The sequence below is a fragment of the Caretta caretta genome, chromosome 7, assembly GCF_965140235.1.
Source record: "Caretta caretta isolate rCarCar2 chromosome 7, rCarCar1.hap1, whole genome shotgun sequence".
Classification (NCBI taxonomy): domain Eukaryota; kingdom Metazoa; phylum Chordata; order Testudines; family Cheloniidae; genus Caretta; species Caretta caretta.
The window spans coordinates 22858903-22878722 of NC_134212.1; the positions used below are offsets into that span (position 1 = coordinate 22858903).

Sequence of the window (19820 nt, forward strand, 5' to 3'; positions counted from 1 at the left end):
GGAGAGCACCTCAGCATAGTCCTTGGCTCAATACTAGGTATAAGCACATTACATTTCATGGATAGAGAAACTCCACATGAACTCCCCCAGCTCTTTTTGGTCTGTCTTAGTAAATTGTTTCAGTTTTCCCTTCATCAGATATCAGCTGGCAGTATTATTTTTCGAGTGGGCATTAATCAGTTTGCTCAAAACTGTAGAATACAGAGAGGACAAAATAGGATTGCACTGACAGTGGACCACATGAAGAGATAATCTAAATTAATTTTTGTTTTAAGAATTATTTTAGATTTCTCTCTTCAGTGGGTTAATGCTGAAAGACTTAAGAAAGGTGTGTATTGTAAGGAGGAATTTGAATGAAGAGGGAGTGTTTGACATGCCAAAAGTGAGAGACTGCTCTAAGGAGAAGGGGTAAGAAGAATAAATATCAATAATAATAATAAACAAAAACAACTTAGCACTTCCATAGTGCTTTACATGCCCTAAATGCTTTACAAACATGAATTAATGTTAAGTGCAAGGAAGGAAGGAGATTAATTTAACCAAATCAAACAAAGTGAATGCCACACACAAAATTATGAGATCCATGAAACTAAACAGAGGGAAAGGCGCATTAGATCTTTATCAATAAAAATGATATTTATTTAATGCATCCCTTTCCAACCTACAGAAATATGCACCAGCTGCAACTACCTCTTCTGGTACTTAATGCTTTGAAAACCTATGAGCGGGGATTGTCGCAAATTAATGTATCTACTGCTCAACACTGTCCATAGCTACATACTAGAAGTTACTGTAGGAGTCATTGCTTAAGAAATCAAAACAGAGAAAACCTCACTCTACAGCAGGGAGCTCTGTTTCATCCACTGAGATTACTCTGAGCCTTTCTGTGCTATTTCACACTACGCAACAAGCTATACATTTTTTACTTTATTGTAGTATTGTCCTTAACTCCTCCAGGTCAGGTTAAATGCAGAAACAGGAGGAGAACAGCAGAAGAAATCAAGCAAATGTCTACATGTCCCCTGGAAAATAACTGTATATTCAACAAACCCCATCAGCATCTGAAGGGTTTAAAAGGCGGTTGAATCGGCTTTTCATTCCACTTTAGTGGGCATGCATCTGCCATTTGCAGTGGCGAGCGCCCACAGTTCACACCCCCATATAAAACACATGCAATTCTCATCCAATTCTGAACAGACTATATGCTCATTTTTAGTCCAAAGTTACCCCTTCCCGGCATTTATTGGTAACTTAAACATTACAACTCAGCCTAAGCTTCCTCCCCAAGCTTAATTGTTTCTATGATTCTCTCTGAAGGACTTCTCTTTCCAGTCCCTCGTTCCCCTTATCCAGAAAAATGCTCCAGTACAAACCCTCTTGACTGTAGGAGACCTATTTCCTAGCATAACACTGCAGGAATTACACAGGACCCAATACAAGATGGCTCAGAGTAGCGCTGCATCCCTATGCAGGATACTAGAATCTGCTATCCTCCTACACAGAAAATTTATTCTTATTCCATGAGTTATAAAAGTTGACAGTGATTACCCATTCTAACTTTGGTCTCAGAATTCCCATCAGAGGTTGTGCTTTTTTTCCATGTTACACACCAACTACTACTGAAAGAGACCAGAGTGACTAAGGTTCCTAATATCTGCTAAAAAAAAGAAAAACCTGGTCACTCACCTTCTCGTAACTGTTGTTCTTCGAGATGTGTTGCTCATATCCAATATAGGTGTCTGCGCACCGCGTGCACAGTTCACTGGAAGGTTTTTCCCCTAGCTGCACCCATCGGGTCGGTGCCTTCATGGTGCCGCATATAGGGCCCTGCCAACCCGCCACCTCTCCAGTTCCTTCTTGCCGGATACTCCAACAGAGGGGAAGGTGGGTGGGTTTGGAATGGATATGAGCAACACATCTTGAAGAACAGTTACGAGAAGGTGAGTAACCGTTTTTTCTTTGAGTGCTTGTTCATATCAATTGCAATTAGGCAACTCCCAAGCCTTACCTAGGAGGTGGGGTCGGAGTTTATGAAATCACTGATTGAAGCACAGCCCTGCCGAACACTGCATCATCCCAGGCGTGCTGGGTGATAGCGTAATGTGAAGTGAAGGTGTGGACCGAAGACCATGTAGCCACTCTGCATATCTTCTGGATTGGTACCTGGGCCAGGAAGGCCGCTGAAGATGCCTGAGCTCTGGTGGAGCATGCAGCCAGAGCAGGGGCAGGGACCTTAGCGAGATCATAACAAACCCAGATACAGGATGTGATCCACAACAATATCCTTTGCGTGGACAACAGGGAGGCCTTTCATTCTGTCCGCCACAGCAAAACAAACAGCTGGTTTGACTTATGGAACAGCTTAGTTCATTCAATATACAAAGCTAATGCATGCCGCACATCCGGGGAATGGACTCTCTGCTCACGGCTATTGGCATGGGGTTTCAAGAAAAAGACAGGAAGGAATAAGTCTTGACTGGCATGGAAACTCAAGACCACTTTTATGAGGAACGCTGGGTGGGGTCACAGTTGCACCTTGTCTTTGTAAAAAATGGTATACGGATGGTCGGATGATGGTAAATACCAGAGGTGCCAATGATAGGCTGAACAGTAGTATTGTCAATTGGTGGTGGGAACTCCCAACTGTAAATCTTAAGAAGCACCTGTGGGGCGGGGACTATGGAAATGTGGAAGTAAATGTCCTTCAAGTCAAGGGTGGCATACCAATCTCCTGGATCCAGGGACGGGATGATAGTGGCCAAAGAGACCATTCAAAACTTTAGTTTCTTCATGAACTGTTGAGATTGCACAGGTCCAAGATGGGTCTGAGGCCCCCTATTACTTTTGGTATTAAGGAATACCGGGAATAAAACCCCTTACCCCTGAGCTCCGGCAGAACCTTCTCCACACCCTCGCTGATAGGAGGGTTTCTACCTCCTGAATGAGAAGTTGTTGCTCATGAGAGGGGTCCCTGAAGAGGGACGGTGAAGGGGAGTGAGGGCGAGGAAAATTGGAGAGAATATCCCATCTCTACCGTGCGGAGGACCCAAGGGGCCTGAAGTGATTTGGGACCATGCTCGGTAGAAATGGGATAGATGTTCCAAAAATGGAAAAGAAGGATCCAGTTGAGAGGTTGGTATAACGCCCTCAGGCGCATCCCCAAAATGTCTGCTTAGGGCGTGGTGGCTGCCTGGACGACCCAGACCGCCTGTTAATCGGGGGTTGGCGATGGCGGTTCTGGTTTCTGGGACGCCTACAGTTCTGGTCCTGCCTAAACTACCCCTGGTATGGTCGTGTTGTGGGTTGAGGCTTAAATTATCTACGCTGGGTGGCAGGGGTGCGCAGACCCAGCAATCTTAGAGTGGCTCGGGAGTCTTTCAGACTGTGGACTCTCAAGTCTGTTTTCTCCGAAAATAACATGGCCCGCTCAAATGGTAGGTCCTGAATTGTCTGCTGGACCTCCCCAGGGAGGCCAAGGCCTGCAGCTATGAGCAACAGCACATTGTAATGCCTGAAGACATCATCCATGTTGCAGAGTCCACTGAGTCTAATGCCACTTGCAGCGATGTCCTGGCGACCATCTTGCCCTTTTCCATGAGCGCTGAGAATTCCAGCTGAAAATCCGATGGGACAAGGTCAGAGAACTGGAACATTGCGTCCCAAGACTTGAAGTTATATTGGCTAAGGATTGCCTGCTGGTTTGCAATCTGAAGCTGGAGCCCTCCGGTGGAGTATATCTTTCTCCCAGAGAAGTCCAGCTTCTTTGCGTCCTTAGCTTGATGGGTAGGTCCTTGTTGCCCTTGCCTTTCCCTTGCATTGACAGCCGCCATTACCAACGACGCTGGCAGGGGATGGGTAAACAAGTATTCATAGCCCTTGGAGGGTGAAAAGTACTTTCTCTCCACTCCCTTAGCTGTAAGAGCCAGAGAAGATAGTGTTTGCCACAGGGTTTTTGTGTTCTCCTGAATGGTCTTTATCAGGGAAAGGGCCACCTTGGTGGATCCTGCTGGAGATAAAATGCTTAGCATTAGATCTGACACCTCGGTGACCTCCTCCATTTATACCCAGAGGTTCTGAGTGACCTGCTGCAGAAGTTCACAGTGGGCTCCGCTGTCAGGAACAGGGGTCCCTGGATGTCCCGAGGATGTCCCTGCCACCACCTCGTCTGGAGGTGATGAGGAGGAGTCTGGAATTTGGGAGGGGCCCCCCTGCCAATGCCACTCCTCAAAACACTGTGGCTCCGTCCCAACTCAGAGTCCGCTTCGGAGCCGGCCATGGTACCAGTTGCGGCGGCAGCCACAGTACCATCCATGGTACTAAGTGTAGCCACAGTGCCGGGTACAATGCCGGGTCTGTTGTCGGTGCCAAGCGTGGTAACAAACATGGCGCTGGTGGTGGTAGTGGTGGCTGATTCCCGGGAGAAATCCTTGGCCCTAGACGCAGTTGGACACGACAGAAAAAGAGAATACCAAGGCGGACCCCTGGGACTGCTGGTAAGCCCACGGGGTCCAGAAGGGCCACTGGGTCGGCATCGGAGCCGGTACCTGCCATTGCAGTGGCCACGGTACCAGGGGAAAGGTTTGGGTCATCCCCACTGACTGGGAGTGCTGGCGGCTATGACGTCAGCTTCTCCAGGACACACGAGTCACTGTCGGATGAGGCTGCGCGCAGGGATCATGGCGGCGCTATGCCCATTGGTAGCGGGGCGATGTAGATCATTGCCAAGTCATAGCTGGCTTGACCCTGGACTTCACCGGTGGCCTCTGAGTCATTGGGGGACTCGGGACTGGTGCCGTGAAACCATGGTCGGGGGAGTTCGGACCTGTCAATGTTATCACATTCTGCGCCATCTCCTAAGTCTCGGGTGTGAAAAGGTCCTCCACCTGGGTCTCTGCTGGTGGCACCGGACTCACCGGTCCCTCTCGTGGGCCTGGAATCAATGGTGCCAGCTGTTGAGCTGGAGGGAAGGTACTGTCTTGCACCAGTCTCCCTCCCTTGAGTTCACATTCTCATGCGCAGGAAGGGGAGTGCCCTCTATCAGTCTTCCTGTGCTGCTTCTTTGGAACAGGAGACCGTGAGTGGTGCAGAGAATGATCCTGCGCCATGCTCAGCGGAGGGGAGTGCTGGTAGCCTCTGACCCCAGAGTCCTTCCTCAGCACCTCCCGGACCGAAGCCAATGCCGCGTCCATGGGGCTCGACTCAGACTGAGGGGCCAAGAGCTGCTTCCATTAGCAGCAACTTTAGTCTGTGTGCCTCCTTCATGCGGGGGCGAAAGCTCCTACAAGATCTTGCACCTGTCTGCTTGATAGCACTCCCCCAAGCATTTTACACAAGCTGAGTGCAGGTTGCCCTTTGGCATAGGCTTCTGGCAAACTCCACACTGCTTAAATCCCTGGGTCTGAGGCATGCCCTGGGCCTGGGAGAGGAATGGGGAAGGAAAACATCCCCCCTGCCCAGTACCCCAAGTCCAGATGTCTAACTAACAAAAATTTTAAAACTATCTTTAACTATTTACAGAAAATATGCTCGAGGATCACTCATACGTTCCGACAACTGCCACAGACGGTAAGAAGGAACTGGAGAGGCAGTGGATCATCAAGGCCCTATATGTGGCGCCATGAAGGCGCGACTCCTGGGGGCTCCAGAGCCGACCCAATGGGTGCTGCTAGGGGAAAAACCTTCTGGTGAACTGTGCACGCGGTGCGAGCACACCTAATTGGAATAGATATGAGCAAGCACTCAAAGAAGAACTAGATGTACCCGAGACTTCACCCAATCAGCATAAAGGCCAAAGAAAAAATTCTTCACATTTCTGTAGCTGTACTGCTTCAAAGCACTGGGCAAATACACTAATCCTCACAGCACCCCAAGGGAAGCAATTATCTACCTACGAGTTCTTATTATTTCACAGATTCAAAAACTGAGGCAGAAAGATGAAACGATGTGCCCACATTCAAAAAGAGAGGAAACTACCATTAGAAATCAGAACTGCCTTGCTTCCAGTCCTGTGCTCAGACAACTAGATATCACTGCCTCTCTGAAGGTTACAAATTAGAGAGATAATTAATATATTTACCCAGTCTAGTCCTTCAAATTAAGGTCTTCAGCGAAGTAACATCTTCAGTGCTGCATCCCATGGAACTACTGAGTTCAGTTCTGGTGACCCTCTGTGATAAATGAAGGGTGGGGAGAAGCTCCCTTTTATAGACACCCAGCCAGTCAGTTAGCTATAAAATTCCTGTTAGTAGCTATGCGCTACTTGCTTTACCTGTAAAGCGTAGGGAGTGGGCACTTGACCAAAAGAGCCAATGGGAAGGTGAGAACTTTTTAAAATTGGGGGAGAAAAAAAAAAAGCTTACCCTTTGTCAGGCTGTGTTGCTCTCCCGGAGAGCAGAGACAGGGCTGAAGCTAGAAACTACTCCGTTGAAACGCCAGATATGCAAGTAGATCAGGAAATGTCTAGGAAGATGCGATTAGGTTTATCTCTTTATGGCTTGTGGACTCCTCTGTGCTAACCCCAGGTGCTTTCGTTTTGCCTGTAACCTTTAAACTGGACCTCAGAAAGCTATCTTGATGCTTAATCCTTGTAATTGTTTTTTTTTTTTTTTTTTAAACCTAGCAAAAAGACTAAGTTCCAGATGTATTTTCTCTCTTTTGTTTTTAATAAAATGTACCTTTTTTAAGAACAGGATCGGATTTGGGTGTCCCTAAAAGGTTTGTGCATATGTTGTTTAATTAGCTGGTGGCAACAGCTGATTTCCTTTGTTTTCTTTCTCAGCTCTTCCGGGGGAGGGGGGGGCGCTGAAAAGGCTTGAGGGTACCCCACAGGAAGGAATTCCCAAGTGTGCCTCCCTGGGTTCTCAAAGGGTTTTTTTTCCACTTGGGTGGTGGCAGCATCTACCCATCCAAGGTCAGAGAAAAGCTGTAACCTTGAGAGTTTGATACAAGCCTGGAGTGGCCGTATTAATTTTTAGAATCCTTGCAGGCCCCCACCTTCTGTACTCAAAGTGCCAGAGTGGGGAATCAGCCCTGACACCCTATCTTAAAGCACAGCAGGAGAGAGGTTTCAGAGACAGGCAACAAAAATCAGAGGCCTGGAAAAACTTTCATAGGATGAGAGGTTGAAAAGGTAGAGATTGTTTAGTTTAATGGAGAGATACGTAAGAGGGGATTTGACAGAAGTATAAAAAGATAATGAATGGCACAGAGAAGGTAAATTGGGCGCACTCATTAACCCTATTATATAATACAAGAGCAAGGGGATAGTCAATGACGTTAAAAGGAAACATTTAAAGCAGATAAAACGAAATGTTGCAGAATGCATGGTTAACCTGTGGAATCCACTGCCACAATATATCATTGAGGCCAAGAACTCAGTCGGATTCAAAAAATGAACTACACGTTTATGTGAATAATGGGAATATCCACAGGCTCATTCAATGGTATAAATTTTTTTAAGGGATATAAACCCTCATGCTTCAGGGCATATGTCAACCTCTAACTGACAGCAATCAGGATGACACTTCCCCTGTGGGCAAGTTATTCCATAATTATGCACAACATAGGGTAGTAATTTTCTTTCTTTTTTTTTTTTGGGGGGGGGGGTAAACTTCTCCTGTTGAAACATCTGAAATTGGCCACTGGACCAGATAAAGCGCTGGTCTGATCCAGATGGCAATTCTGCCATTCCTATGAAATATGCTTCTCCAGTGTGGTGTGATTATCCTGATGTCCTATGAAGTGAATGGTTGGTTATTCAGTGAGAAAACCTCAGATGGAGAACTAGGTCTGTTCCTGAAGCCAGCAAAGAAGTTAAAAACATCCCTCGAAAATAGATAAATACAAAAGTCTGATGCTTTCGCATTCTGTTACCACACGCAAGTGGGGACCAAGCCAAACCCATGCTTCAGATAAGCAAAGTACAGGCAGGGAATTCCTGACAGCTTGTTCTTTCCAAGTATGATTTTGGGTTCTTTAGCTCTATATTGAATCATCACCTCCCCTTCGCCCCCCCACGAGCCACCCCCAAACCATCTAGCTTTGGCAATCCAAATGTCCTTCTGTGACATTTTGAAACACTGGAGAAGGAAAACAACAGCTGTTCAGATGCTCCCCCTAACTCGTCTCCCACCAAACCTCTTAAAAAAAAAAGGTTCAATTGGAAGAGTCTAAAAAACAGTGACTACAGAAGCCATCAAGGTCTGTGTGTGTTCAGCAAGTGAAAGTGGAATTATATAAAAGCAATAGCTAATAAAAAAGATTGTTCTGTGCTGAGTTTTCCATCTTTCCAACCATTATAAGAATAAAATTATCCACAGAAAAGATCGAAAACCTTTTTCAAAACTAATACAATTAAGCTTTATTACACTATTTCAAGTACATCTCTCTCATCTCCCGACCTAGCTCCCACACCTCCAGCTCCAATCTAGACTAACAGTTGGAGATTTTCTTCTGTTTTGTTACCATAAAATGTTCATGTTTAAGGGTCAAAACAATCTACTGTTTTGAGCTAGGAAACAAAGCCTGCCCTTATTACCTACTCACTAAAGAAGGAAAAGCTCTATGCACCAGCAATTTGAATGGGACTAAAGGTCTTCCATCTGATTTCAAATCAAGTGAAACTCCTGTAGCCAAAGCATCAGTCACCTTGTATTTAAAAAGTTAGTCCTATACAGGAGGATTGCAAAGGGAACCACAGAATATAAAAAGGCCTCAAGGGGAGGGCAAGGCTGGACACAACTTCTCTCCAGCCCACAAGTCTGTAAAAAGAACAGACACACAAATACTCCTAGCAGTTTCCACTTTGGGAAACCAAATCTGGAGGGAACAAATACAACAGACACAGCATGAGGCCAAGAAATTGCAAAATTCCCTTTACATATGAACATATGGATGACTGTGATAGTTAGAGTGATAGCGGGTGGATTGTTTGTGCAGTGGAATCTCAATCTCCATTATCCATAAACTGAATTAAAACCTGAATTTATTGCAGCATTAAGTGGTAGTTTTAGTAGTTTGTTTTTTAAATTAATTATACAGATAAAAGTGTTGCCACAATGTGCAACATGAAACTGCTCCTGGATATATGTTTCATCATTAATGGCATTAAAAAGTACAGTACAGAACAAACATGCACTAGCAGAGGGAGAGAAAAGGAAACTAGATATGCTAATAGGGTCTTCCCATTTTTACAATGTAATTTTCCAGTGAAAATGGGCCACTATCACACTGCACGTTAGTAGTAAAGCAGATGCACAAATTCCACTGTCTCTTTGGGATCCACCTTCTCCCTCATTGCATTTTTCTCAGGCATGCAACATCACTAGAAGTCAGAGCTGTGAAACCTCTCTGTCACAAGGTCTAATTAATTTCCATTGTAGAATATTATTCTTTATGTTTATTACAAAATAAATACTACTACTAACATTATTTCATTTTGTCAGGGAGAGAAAAACACTTCAGTTCATAAGGAACAGTGTGGCTGCTCCAATTTTTATTACGTCAATTTTTAAAAACTCATCATGGTAAACAATTAAACAGAAGCAAATCCCACGTTTAGAGAAGAGATTGAAATCCCTAAATGGATTTTCAAAGGTCATTTCAGGCTTAAAAGATGCCTGACAGTGTCTCTTTAAATCACATTCATTTCAAAGGCTTATCCAGCACAAAACAGACAGTGCATTGCAGCAACACACTTTGATCTGTTGGGATCCTCCGAGAAAAATAATACAACTTTAATTCATATGTATAGCAAGATTTGAGATTATTTTTATTTTTTTGGCCATGGATTTTTAACAAAAGCAATAAAAACAAGGCAACTTTGCTTTCAACTAAACCCTGTGGTGAGAGAGAAAAATAAAAACCTGAATTATTATAAACTAGTTTTTAAAAAATCATCCAATTAAAAACCAATTATCTTTCAAATGTGAGTTGTTTAAAGGTTCTGTTTGTGGAGCTGTTTGATTTAACTGCATAAGGTGGATGTGGGAGATAAATAATGGGGACTGACAGTTCCAGGTTTCAGCACAATGCTTCTTGTTTCTCTTCTCTGCTGATCCACTCGGATCCATGTCTGAGCCCATTAGCATTCAGCCACTGCGAATGAAAGACAACATAGCCTTACCTTCCTCTCAATACGGGCCAACTGCTCCTTACAGAAGGCGTCTCGCCGTTTCAGCTCCGCCTCCTTGCACTGTAGTTCCCGTGCCTAGGAGGAAGAGCAAACAGCCTATCAACAGATCAGAATGGTGAAGAGGAGAGCTAAAGGGACAAGAATAGCAGGACAAGAAGAGGACTGAAAGAAGTCCAGAAACCACACATCAACCAGGACTGGTGTAGAGGGGCTCAAACCAGGTCTCTCCAAATGGAATTCAGTCAGACCTTCACCACATTAAACATACACTTGCTTTAACTTAGGATTGCTCTCAAAGTTCTAAAGAGCTGTCACCATCACACTTCCGTTCTCTACCCGACATGTATTCCTTCTCCCTATTAAAAGAATGGCAATATAAATCATCTAAGATGCATAATCATAGAAGTGACCCATATGACAAAACGTAGGACTTTCCCCTGCCTTTTCCAGAGTTCCCATCTAGTCTAGAGCCAAATCTCTCATATAAAAGGACTTCTACCACTTCCCTTAGGTGTCTAGATGCTTTAAAATACAAAACAAAAAGCCACCTTTAAACTCCTACCACTTGGGGTTTAAGAGAAGTCACACAAGAGTCAACTTATTCTTAAGATCTTGAGGGTAACCCTGAATATTCAAACCGTATCCACACACACTTAATTGCCAATGCATTTGCTTTTATACTTACTTAGTGCCTAAATAAGGTGGCAAGTTTCTTTCCATCCCCATTGCCTATTGGCCCCTCCCCCCACTCACTTAGTATACTTGGCCCCCAACCTTTGTTTTAGGTCTTACCCAACACCCTTTTTTAAAAAATAGGATTTTTTTGCTTCCTTGTAATAAAGCACATGGTTACAGTGTGTTTGACTCTTCAAACAGCAAGTCAGGCATCCTAACACAAGCTTAAAGTCATCAGCCAGAAAAAACAGGACAAGAAAAGTATTATAGGAACATAGCTTCCCCATTCAGAGAACAGTTTTGTACAGTTAGGAGTTCACTGCACTCTCACCCCTATGTTGGAGTGGCATTGAGATAACACGGCATTGTTGGAACTGAACTGATATTTCTTATTAACAGCTTAAAATAAAAATCAGCAACATTAAAATTGCAGTGGAGGAGGATGGAACTTGTGCCCCCAAAAGTCTGCATGACCACCTAACTTATCACCAGGCAGTGGACCTTTCAAAGGCAAAATTATTAGACCGTTTCACACGAATGCAAACACTGCTAATACATACACAGATCCCAGCAGCATCATTCTTAACTTTTAATGATGCCCGATGCAATGGTAGAGGATGCTGGTCCGATAGGATTAAGCAGCCTGGACAGGAATGTCCCCTGTGGGCTCAGACCTGTCATTTTACAGCCAGCCGTCATTGTTAATGAGAAAAATTACATCTGAAAGCGAGTTGCTGTGTGTTTCCTTCTATTTGCTATCCTGATGACGGATACACTGTGGTATAATGAGGGGATCTCTTAAGTTAGAGAGGGATGGGGGACAGAAAAAGATGCTGGTAAAGCAGCAAGGAGGCGGCTTTTTTGTTACATGCATCATCTTTACAGGGATGGTAATGGTCAACTTCTCTGAAGTGGTAACTAGATTTGAACCTTTCTGGTTCCCATGCTTGCTTTCCCTGCCATTTAGGACCAGAGTAAGGCATACACACTATAGGCCTGTGCCTAAAGCCCCAGCTCCAGGATTCATGTGGTTAAAGAAGAATTTCAGCTTCCATATTAAAAAAAAGTTTCTATTCCTCATGGTTGCAAAGAAAAGCTTAAATGTGACTCAAGCGTAATCAAATCCCTGAGTCTGCAGACGGCCTGGAAAAGACTAGTAACTTTTGTAATTGTTGTTCTTTGAGATGTGCTGCTTATGTCCATTCCATTGTAGTTGTGCGTGCTCACCACATGCACTGGTGCTGGAAGCTTTTCCCTTAGTGGTATCCATAGAGGACTGGCTCTGGCCCCCTCTGGAATGGCATGAGAATGCACTAGTATAAGGGGCCCCGCTGGCTCCCCCCTTCCCTCAGTTCCTTCTTGCTGGAACTCCAACAGAGGGGAAGGAGGGTGGGTCATGGAATAGACATGAGCAACACACCTCCAAGAACAACAGTTACAAAAGATAACCGTCTATTTCTTCTTTTTCGAGTGCTTGCTCATGCCCATTCCATTGTAGGTGACTCCCAAGCAGTACCATCGCAGGCAGGTAGGAGTTCATGGACATGTCGATTGCAACACAGCTCTGCCAAATTCAGCGTCATCTCTGGTTTGCTGTGTGATGGTGTAATGCATTGTGAATGTGGATCCTGAAGAACATGTTGTGGTCCTCCAGATGTCCTGGATAGAGACATGTGCCAGGAAGGCAGCTGAAAATGCCTGAGCCCTAGCTGAGTAAGCCTTCACTTACTTCACAGCCTGCACCAACTCGTAACAACTACGGATGCAGGTGGTGAACCAACTCAACTTTCTCTGAGAGGACACCCGAAGGCCCTTCATCCTGTCTGCTATTGTGATAAAGAGCTGGATTGATCTGCAAAAGAGCTTGGTGCGCTCCAGGCAGAAATCCAGGGCACACCTGACAGCTAGAGTGCGCAGCCGCCTCTCCTCATTGGTCATGTGAGGCTTTGGACGGAACACTGGGAGGAAGATATCCCAGTGGACATGGAAGTGTGACACCACCTTTGGCAGGAAAGGGCCTTGTCCTTGTAGAATACCGTTTATGGGGCTCCAAAGACAGGGCTTTAATCTTGGCAACATCTCGCCGAGGTAATAGCTACAAGGAATGCAACCCTAGGGAACAAGAAGCCATACGCTCAAAGAATGGACCCGTGAGCCTGGAGAGTACCAGGTTGAGGTCCCATTGTGGAACCAGGTCCCAGATCGGCAGAAAGAGTCTTTCAAGGCCTTTCAGGAACACTGATCAGCATCTCGCATGAGAATACCAGTCTACCCTGGATGTGAGAATGGAAGGCCAATATGGCTGCCTGGTGCACCTTGATCAAAGAGAAGACAAGACCTTGGTGCTTTAAGTGAAGCAGGTAATCCAGGATGGACTGCAGAGACTACTGGGTCCGGGAGATATTTCGCTCCGACACCCAGCAGGAGAAACGCTTCCACTTTGCCAGACAAGTTGCTCTGGTGGAAGGCTTTCTGCTCTCCAAGAGAACCTGCTGTAGCTGACTAAAGCAGGCTTTCTCCTCTGAATTCAGCCACACAGCATCCAAGCTGTAAGGTTCGGGTGCAGGAGTCGACCGTGATCCTGCGAGAGTAGATCCAGGCAGTTGGGAAGTGGCCACAAGGTTGCTATGGCCAAGTCCATGAGCATGCCAAACCAATGCTGGGGCGATCATAATGACCTGATGCCTTGTCCCTCTTGATCTTCAAGAGGACTTTGCTTATGAGCGGAATTGGTGGGAATGTGTACATCAGGTCTCCTGACCAAGACAGGAGAAAAGCATCGGATAGTGAGACTCTGCCAAGGCCTTGGAGAGACCAAAACTGATGACACTTCCTGTTCTATCTGGTGGCGAGCAGGTCCACTCGGGGAGCTCCCCACTTCTGGAAGAGCATTCTGATGACCTCCAAGTGAAGGGACCACTTGTGGTGAGAGAAGAAGGACCTGATGAGACGATCCACCAGCGTGTTCCGGACGCTGTGGAGGTGCAAGGCATCCAGGTGGATTGCATGCTGAATGCAGAAGTCCCACAGACAGAGGGGCCTCCTGGCACAGAGCAAGAGCAGTAATGCCGCACTGATGGAGACCGCTGGAAGGGTCCCAAGGCAGGTTTACCCCTCAAACAGGGCACCTCAGTGGCCAGCGTGGGCGGCACCAGAAGGGACAGAATGTCCTTAGTGGCCTGAATGGCCTCCAGCATAGACAGCACCTCCACATGCCGAGTGCCTCTTCCGCTTCACTGGGTGGCGGGCGGGTCTTGAAGTGGGCTGGACAGCACAGCAGGAGTCGGAACCTGACCACTGCCTGGAGGGGAAGAGCTGCCCCGCGTGGGTCTTTGTTCTCCTCCAGCTCCCTCCTTCCCTTTACAGGACATAGGAGAACACCCCCTCCTGGTCTTTCTTTGCTTTTTAGCTGGTAAGGGGATGGGGATCGGCACCAGTTGGAGGTCGGTGCCAGCCACGCACTCTGCACCGAGGCTTCAGTGCTTGGAAGAGAGCCCAGTCTCGTCGGCTCTGAGGCCAGTGCAAGGGCCGACTCCACAAGGAGCGCCTGGAGACGAATGTCCCGCTCCTTTTTCATCCATGGCCTGAAGCTCTTGCAAATGTGATACTTGTCGCTCACATGGGTTTACCCTAAACCAGGGTTGGGCAAACTTTTTGGCCCGAGGGCCACATCTGGGTGGGGAAATTGTATTCAGGGCCATGAATGTATTGCTGGGGTAGGGGTGTGCAGTGCAGGAAGAGATTCAGGGGAAGGGGTTGGGGTGCAAGAGGGGGCTCAGGGCAGGAGGCTGGGGTGCAGGAAGGGTGTGGAATGTGGGAGAGGGCTCAAGACAGGGGGTTGAGGTGCAGGAGGGGTTCAGGGTGTAGGTTCCGGCCCAGTGCTGCTTACCTGGAGCAGCTCCGGGGTAGCAGCGGCACACAGCGGGGCTAAGGCAGGCTCCCTGCCTACCCTGGCCCTGTGCCGCTCTAGCACCATGTCCCTGCAGCCCCTGGGGGAAGGGAGGGGGTAGAGGGCTCCACGCGCTGCCCTCACCTGCGGGTACCTCCCCTGAAGCTCCCATTGGATGTGGTTCCCCATTCCCGGCCAATGGGAGCTGCAGTGCCTGCAGCCGAGAGCAGCGCGTGGAGCCCTTGTCCCTGTGGCCCCTGGAGGAGGGGGGGCAATGGTGCTGGCCACTTCCAGGAGCGGCACGGGGCCAGGGCAGGCAGGGAGCCCACCTTCACCCTGTGGCGCCATGGGGGTGGCAGTCCCGCTGGCCGGATCCAGCTCGCGGTCCGTAATTTGCCAACCCCTGCCCTAAACACTTCGAACAGCTTCTATGGGGATCACCGACTGGCATAGGATTTTTACAACAGTCACAAGGTTTGAAGCCCGGGGACCAGGGCATGCCCCATCCCTAGGCTGAGTCCCATACAGGACTAACAAACTAAACTATTAACTATACAAACTTTAAACAACTAATTTACTACTAGACACAGAGATAAGAAAACTTGCCCAAGCAAGGAGACATCCCAGCACCATCACTGGCGGTAAGAAAGAACTGGGGGGGGGGAGGGGAAGGAAGCCAGTTGCACCTCTTATACTGACACAGATGGGGCACTGAGGCACAAAGAGACTAAGTGACCGGCCAATGGTCACACAGGAAGTCTGTGCCAAGCAGGGAATTGAAGCCAGGTCTCCTGAATCCCATGCTAGTCCCCAGTGACCAGACCATTCTTCCTCCCAATACCTCATTTCCAATGAACTTCTCTGATCATTCTCTCCACTATCACCATTATCCAGTTGAACTACAGACCAGAGGTTCTACTGAAAAAGTTTTACTTGTAATTCAGACATGTTTTCAATGATTTGCTCATTTTAAATAACTCCACTGAAGTGCCTTGAGAAAGTCTATTTAGACACAGATGTGCTTGAAAGTTGCTTTCTGTTTTCCTCTACCCCCAGCTGTTATGACTAGGAACTTCAGTACACTTTATCATAATGTTTGAAGTATGTACGGTACAGTCAGAACATGTGTCATTTGAAATATTCACTATACCAAACATTACAAAACTGGGTTAGGCAACTAGGGACATTTTGCCTGAATGCAGGATATTTATTAAGAGCTCCTCTTGTCCTGCTGCTTATTCCTCACCTGAAGTCAGAAGCCTGTGATGTCCCAAACAGAGCTGGCTGCTGTGGAGAAGATTATAAATTTCACAGAGGATTGAAACTGCAGGTGGCAAACAAAGCATCAGAAACATTTTTAATGTAAAAAGTTTTTCACTAACAAAGGATGGAGGAAGAAATATGTAACACCACACTGGTTTCTAAATAGGATGCTGCTGATCCATTTTGTGTCCATGTATAAGAGGTTGAGTTGGGCTTGGGCATGTTGTGTGAGGAGTGACTGCGTTCCAGAGGAGCATTTGAGAGTAGAATACTAACTTCTCAACAACCAAATTCACACTCCCCTTCTCAAATGAGTGATGTATAAGTATATCTAAAGGGAAGTGGAAACCATTTAAGGGAGATGGAACGTCTCACTAAAGGGGCACACTAGGCAAGGAGATTGAGGAGGCAGGGCAGAATGGACAACAGAGAGGACAGCACAGTGCAAATGGTCTCTTCCCTCCTATGCAAGGAGGAGGGCATAAGATGCCTGAGAATTGTCTGTAATTGTGTTGGGAACTGAGGGCTTGTCTACATGCAGCATTACTGCATGGTAAGCTAAGGTGTGAATCTACAGAGCACTAGCTTGCTGCAGTGCGCTTTGTCATACTCCCATTTCAAAATGGAAACAGGACAAAGCACACTACAGAACTTTTCATGCACTAGTTAGTGCGTGGCAAGCCAGGCTGTGACTGCACATTAGCTTGTTGTGCACTAACTAACTAACTGTGTAGATAAGCCCTCAGTGCTCTGTACTCTTGAGGTGGAATAGTGAAGGTCCAGTGCCCGTGCACTACCTCATCTCTGTTCAACAGAGCAGCTGTTGCACCAGGGTTAGCGTCTTCAAATTCCAAGACTCAACTCTTTTAACCATACATCAAACAGATGTTGGTGAAGTTTATTCTGTGAGAGGGAGAGAGTGTGGAAGGTCCTTCTGAGGTTCCTCCTAATTTCTCTCTTTACATCTTCCTCCCACCCTATACACCAAGAGGCTCTGGGTAGAAACAATCTTCTTTTCAGCCAAGGAAGTCTGGACTTATCTCCCCAAAAACCACTGCTCTTGGGTCAGCCATAAGGAGCTGTTGCAAAGCAACACATTGCCCTCCTTCCATGCGCCTCTCACTTCACCATGTAAGATGTTATGAATAATTACGAAGGCACCTGTGTTGGTTACTAAACTGGTTGGTTATTAATCATTGAGGAGTTGAGTGCACTGCTCCCACAGGCACAAAGAGCAAGAAACAAGCTCGGTACCCAAATAGAGAACTCCAGTGCTATGCCTGCATCATATGACAACATAGTACCGGAGTTTTGAAGTCTTTGGAATCAGTCTTCCCATGCAGGGCTCATGGCAGGTATCATCCCAACTGTGTTAATGTATATTTTATGCCCTTTAATCAAAATACAGTTCTCAGTTTTACATTTTATTTACTTCTTTTCACTTGTGCAAAGGTCAGGCTTCCAGTACACATCTGTGAGACATGTACATGCAAACCAGAGAGAAAATTTACAAGTAAAAGGAAGTTTGTTGGCAGGGCCAGATTAAGATAGGTTAAACAGGATTCAAGAATGAGGCACAGCAATAGTGCAGAGCTCACAATTGTCACCAGGCTGCCTCACTTAAACAAGACTATCCAGGACCCCAAAATGTGGAAAAGACAAAAATCTATTTTAGGAAAACTGGTTGTCTCTATGCGAAGGGAGGTTTGACATAGGAGAAAAGGTCCGTAGCAAGGCCCATGGGAGTTCTTCCCAGAGGCAATTCACAGAATCTGGTAACTGATACTTCTGAAATTCATTTATCCATGAACAACACTCAACTGGGCACATATGGTCTACGAACTTTTACTCCTGGGGGAATTCTGCATCACTGCACATGCACAGAATGATGTCCCCTGCAGATTTCTTTGCTTCCCTGCAGAAAAATGACTTTCTGACAGGGAAGCAAAGGGAAGCCACAAGAGCAGTCATGCAACCCTCCCCAGCAGTATGTTTCAGGTGCCCAGGGCAGCCGGCAGAGAGGTAAATCACTGTGGGGCAGGACTGGGGAAGACCCGGCTGGTGGCTCCTACCCTGAGCCAGGCTCAGCTGCTAGCCCCAGCTGGGCTGGGGAGGACGGGACTTCCTCTTCCCCTGCACGGCATCTGGGGCAGTGTCAGACCCACTCCCAAATTTCTCCTCCAGCTGCAGAAGACTCTGCAAACTTCCCCACACCCATGTGCTTTCTGCACACATCACTCCTCAGTTACAGGGGGAGAAATCACTGTACAGGGAGCTGCTCCCCCATCCACCCAGACGCCCTCAAACAACCCAGACCCTCACGCTGAGCCTCATCCTTCCCCCTGGAACCAAAATCCCCACCCTACTGAGCCCCACCCCCACTGAGCCCCACTCCCCAGCATCTGGACCCCTCGCCCTCTGCTGAGCCCCAACCATCGCCCAGACTCCCTCGCCCCCTGCTGAGCCCCAACCATCTTCACCTGGATCCCCTGCAGACTCCCATTACCATTGCACCAAGAACCCCCCAACAAACCCCTGTGCATCCAGATCCCTCCCGCACCCAGATGTCCAACTGAGCCACCCACACCCAGACTGCCCCACACAGAACCCTCTCAACCCACACCTGCAACCCCCCATACTTGGATCCTGCCTTACTGAGCCTGCCTGCCTGCACCTGGCACAGAGGAGCAGGACCTTAGGGTGTTTCTGGGGCAGGCCTGGTCCTTGCACTGTGTCAGGGTTGGGTGCAGCCTCACCGCTGAGTCCGTGTCCCGGATGGGCAAGGGGGTGATCTCCCACCTCTGTGCAGCCAGTGCTCCCCAATCCCAATACCTCCACATTTATTTGACAAATAAAATTTGCAGAGTTTTGCAGAATTTTAAAATATTGTGCATAGAATTTTTACTTTTGTGGCACAGAATGCCCTCAGAAGTAACAAACTCCAACAGTGTTTTACAGGGTCAGAGGCATGGGACACAGCACCTCCTTACATCCCACCCCACTAGAAAAAAAAAATCTAACCTCTCTTACAAATGCCTTTTTTCTATTTTAAATTATTTTAATGGGGAGAGGGGGGGGGAATCCGCTTCCCCAAATGAATCCAGTAGCATAGATAAGAGGTCTCATCTGGGTCACCTCAGTCTAAAAATTGCAAACACTTGTTGCTTGTGCCTGCCCATGTGTCTTCTTCAGTCACTGGAGCAGACACGATATTGAAGAGAACCCTGTTCAGGACCCCAGGACTGGAATAACCGGTGTGCTACTGGTCAAGATTGAAGTGCACCAGCAAAGTAGTGTGTTCTAGAACTGGAATAGCTGGAGTGCTGCTGGTCAAGACTAATGGGCAATAGCTGAGCTGAAAGGTGGAAGGCAAGACTGAAATAGTAAGGGATGCTGTAAATCAAGACTGAGATCTGTGTATGGAGGGGCATTCAAGATTGAAATAACAAAGGGTTATTTAAATCAGGATTAAGTTACATAGGCAGAAATCTAGCCAATCAACAGTGGTTGGTACAGTTCTCAATGTCTAGGTTAGGCAGCTCAGCCCTGCAAAATCACCCTGGAGTTCTTTGTCCCCGAAATATATTACAGGTAGAGCCCTGTGCAGATACAAAATTTATATCAGCATCCAATCCTCAAAAGTGGTCTGCGGATATAAAGCGGATATCCGTGGATTTGCAGGGCTCCAATTACAGGTTCTCTAGACTCCAGCCCTATCATCACTTCCACTGAAATCAAAGGAAGTTTTTAACCACCAACTAGTGGGTTCAGACTTAGGCCCTAATGAGCAACACTGGAGAAACCTTCATTTCCTCCCTGCCTCTGCTACCCACTTAGCCCCACATACACCTACTCATCACC

General features: G+C 46.9%; 1 protein-coding gene across 5 annotated transcripts in view; it reads right to left on the bottom strand.

Moving 5' to 3' along the window:
• CHCHD6 (coiled-coil-helix-coiled-coil-helix domain containing 6) overlaps positions 1–19820 on the bottom strand; it is a 200848-nt gene that overhangs the window by 126380 nt on the left and 54648 nt on the right. For all 5 annotated transcript variants that reach the window (XM_048856011.2, XM_048856010.2, XM_048856012.2 and 2 more), the window contains one exon: positions 10124–10207. In XM_048856011.2, coding sequence (XP_048711968.1) covers positions 10124–10207 — 84 coding nt within the window. The remainder of the gene's footprint in view (positions 1–10123; positions 10208–19820) is intronic.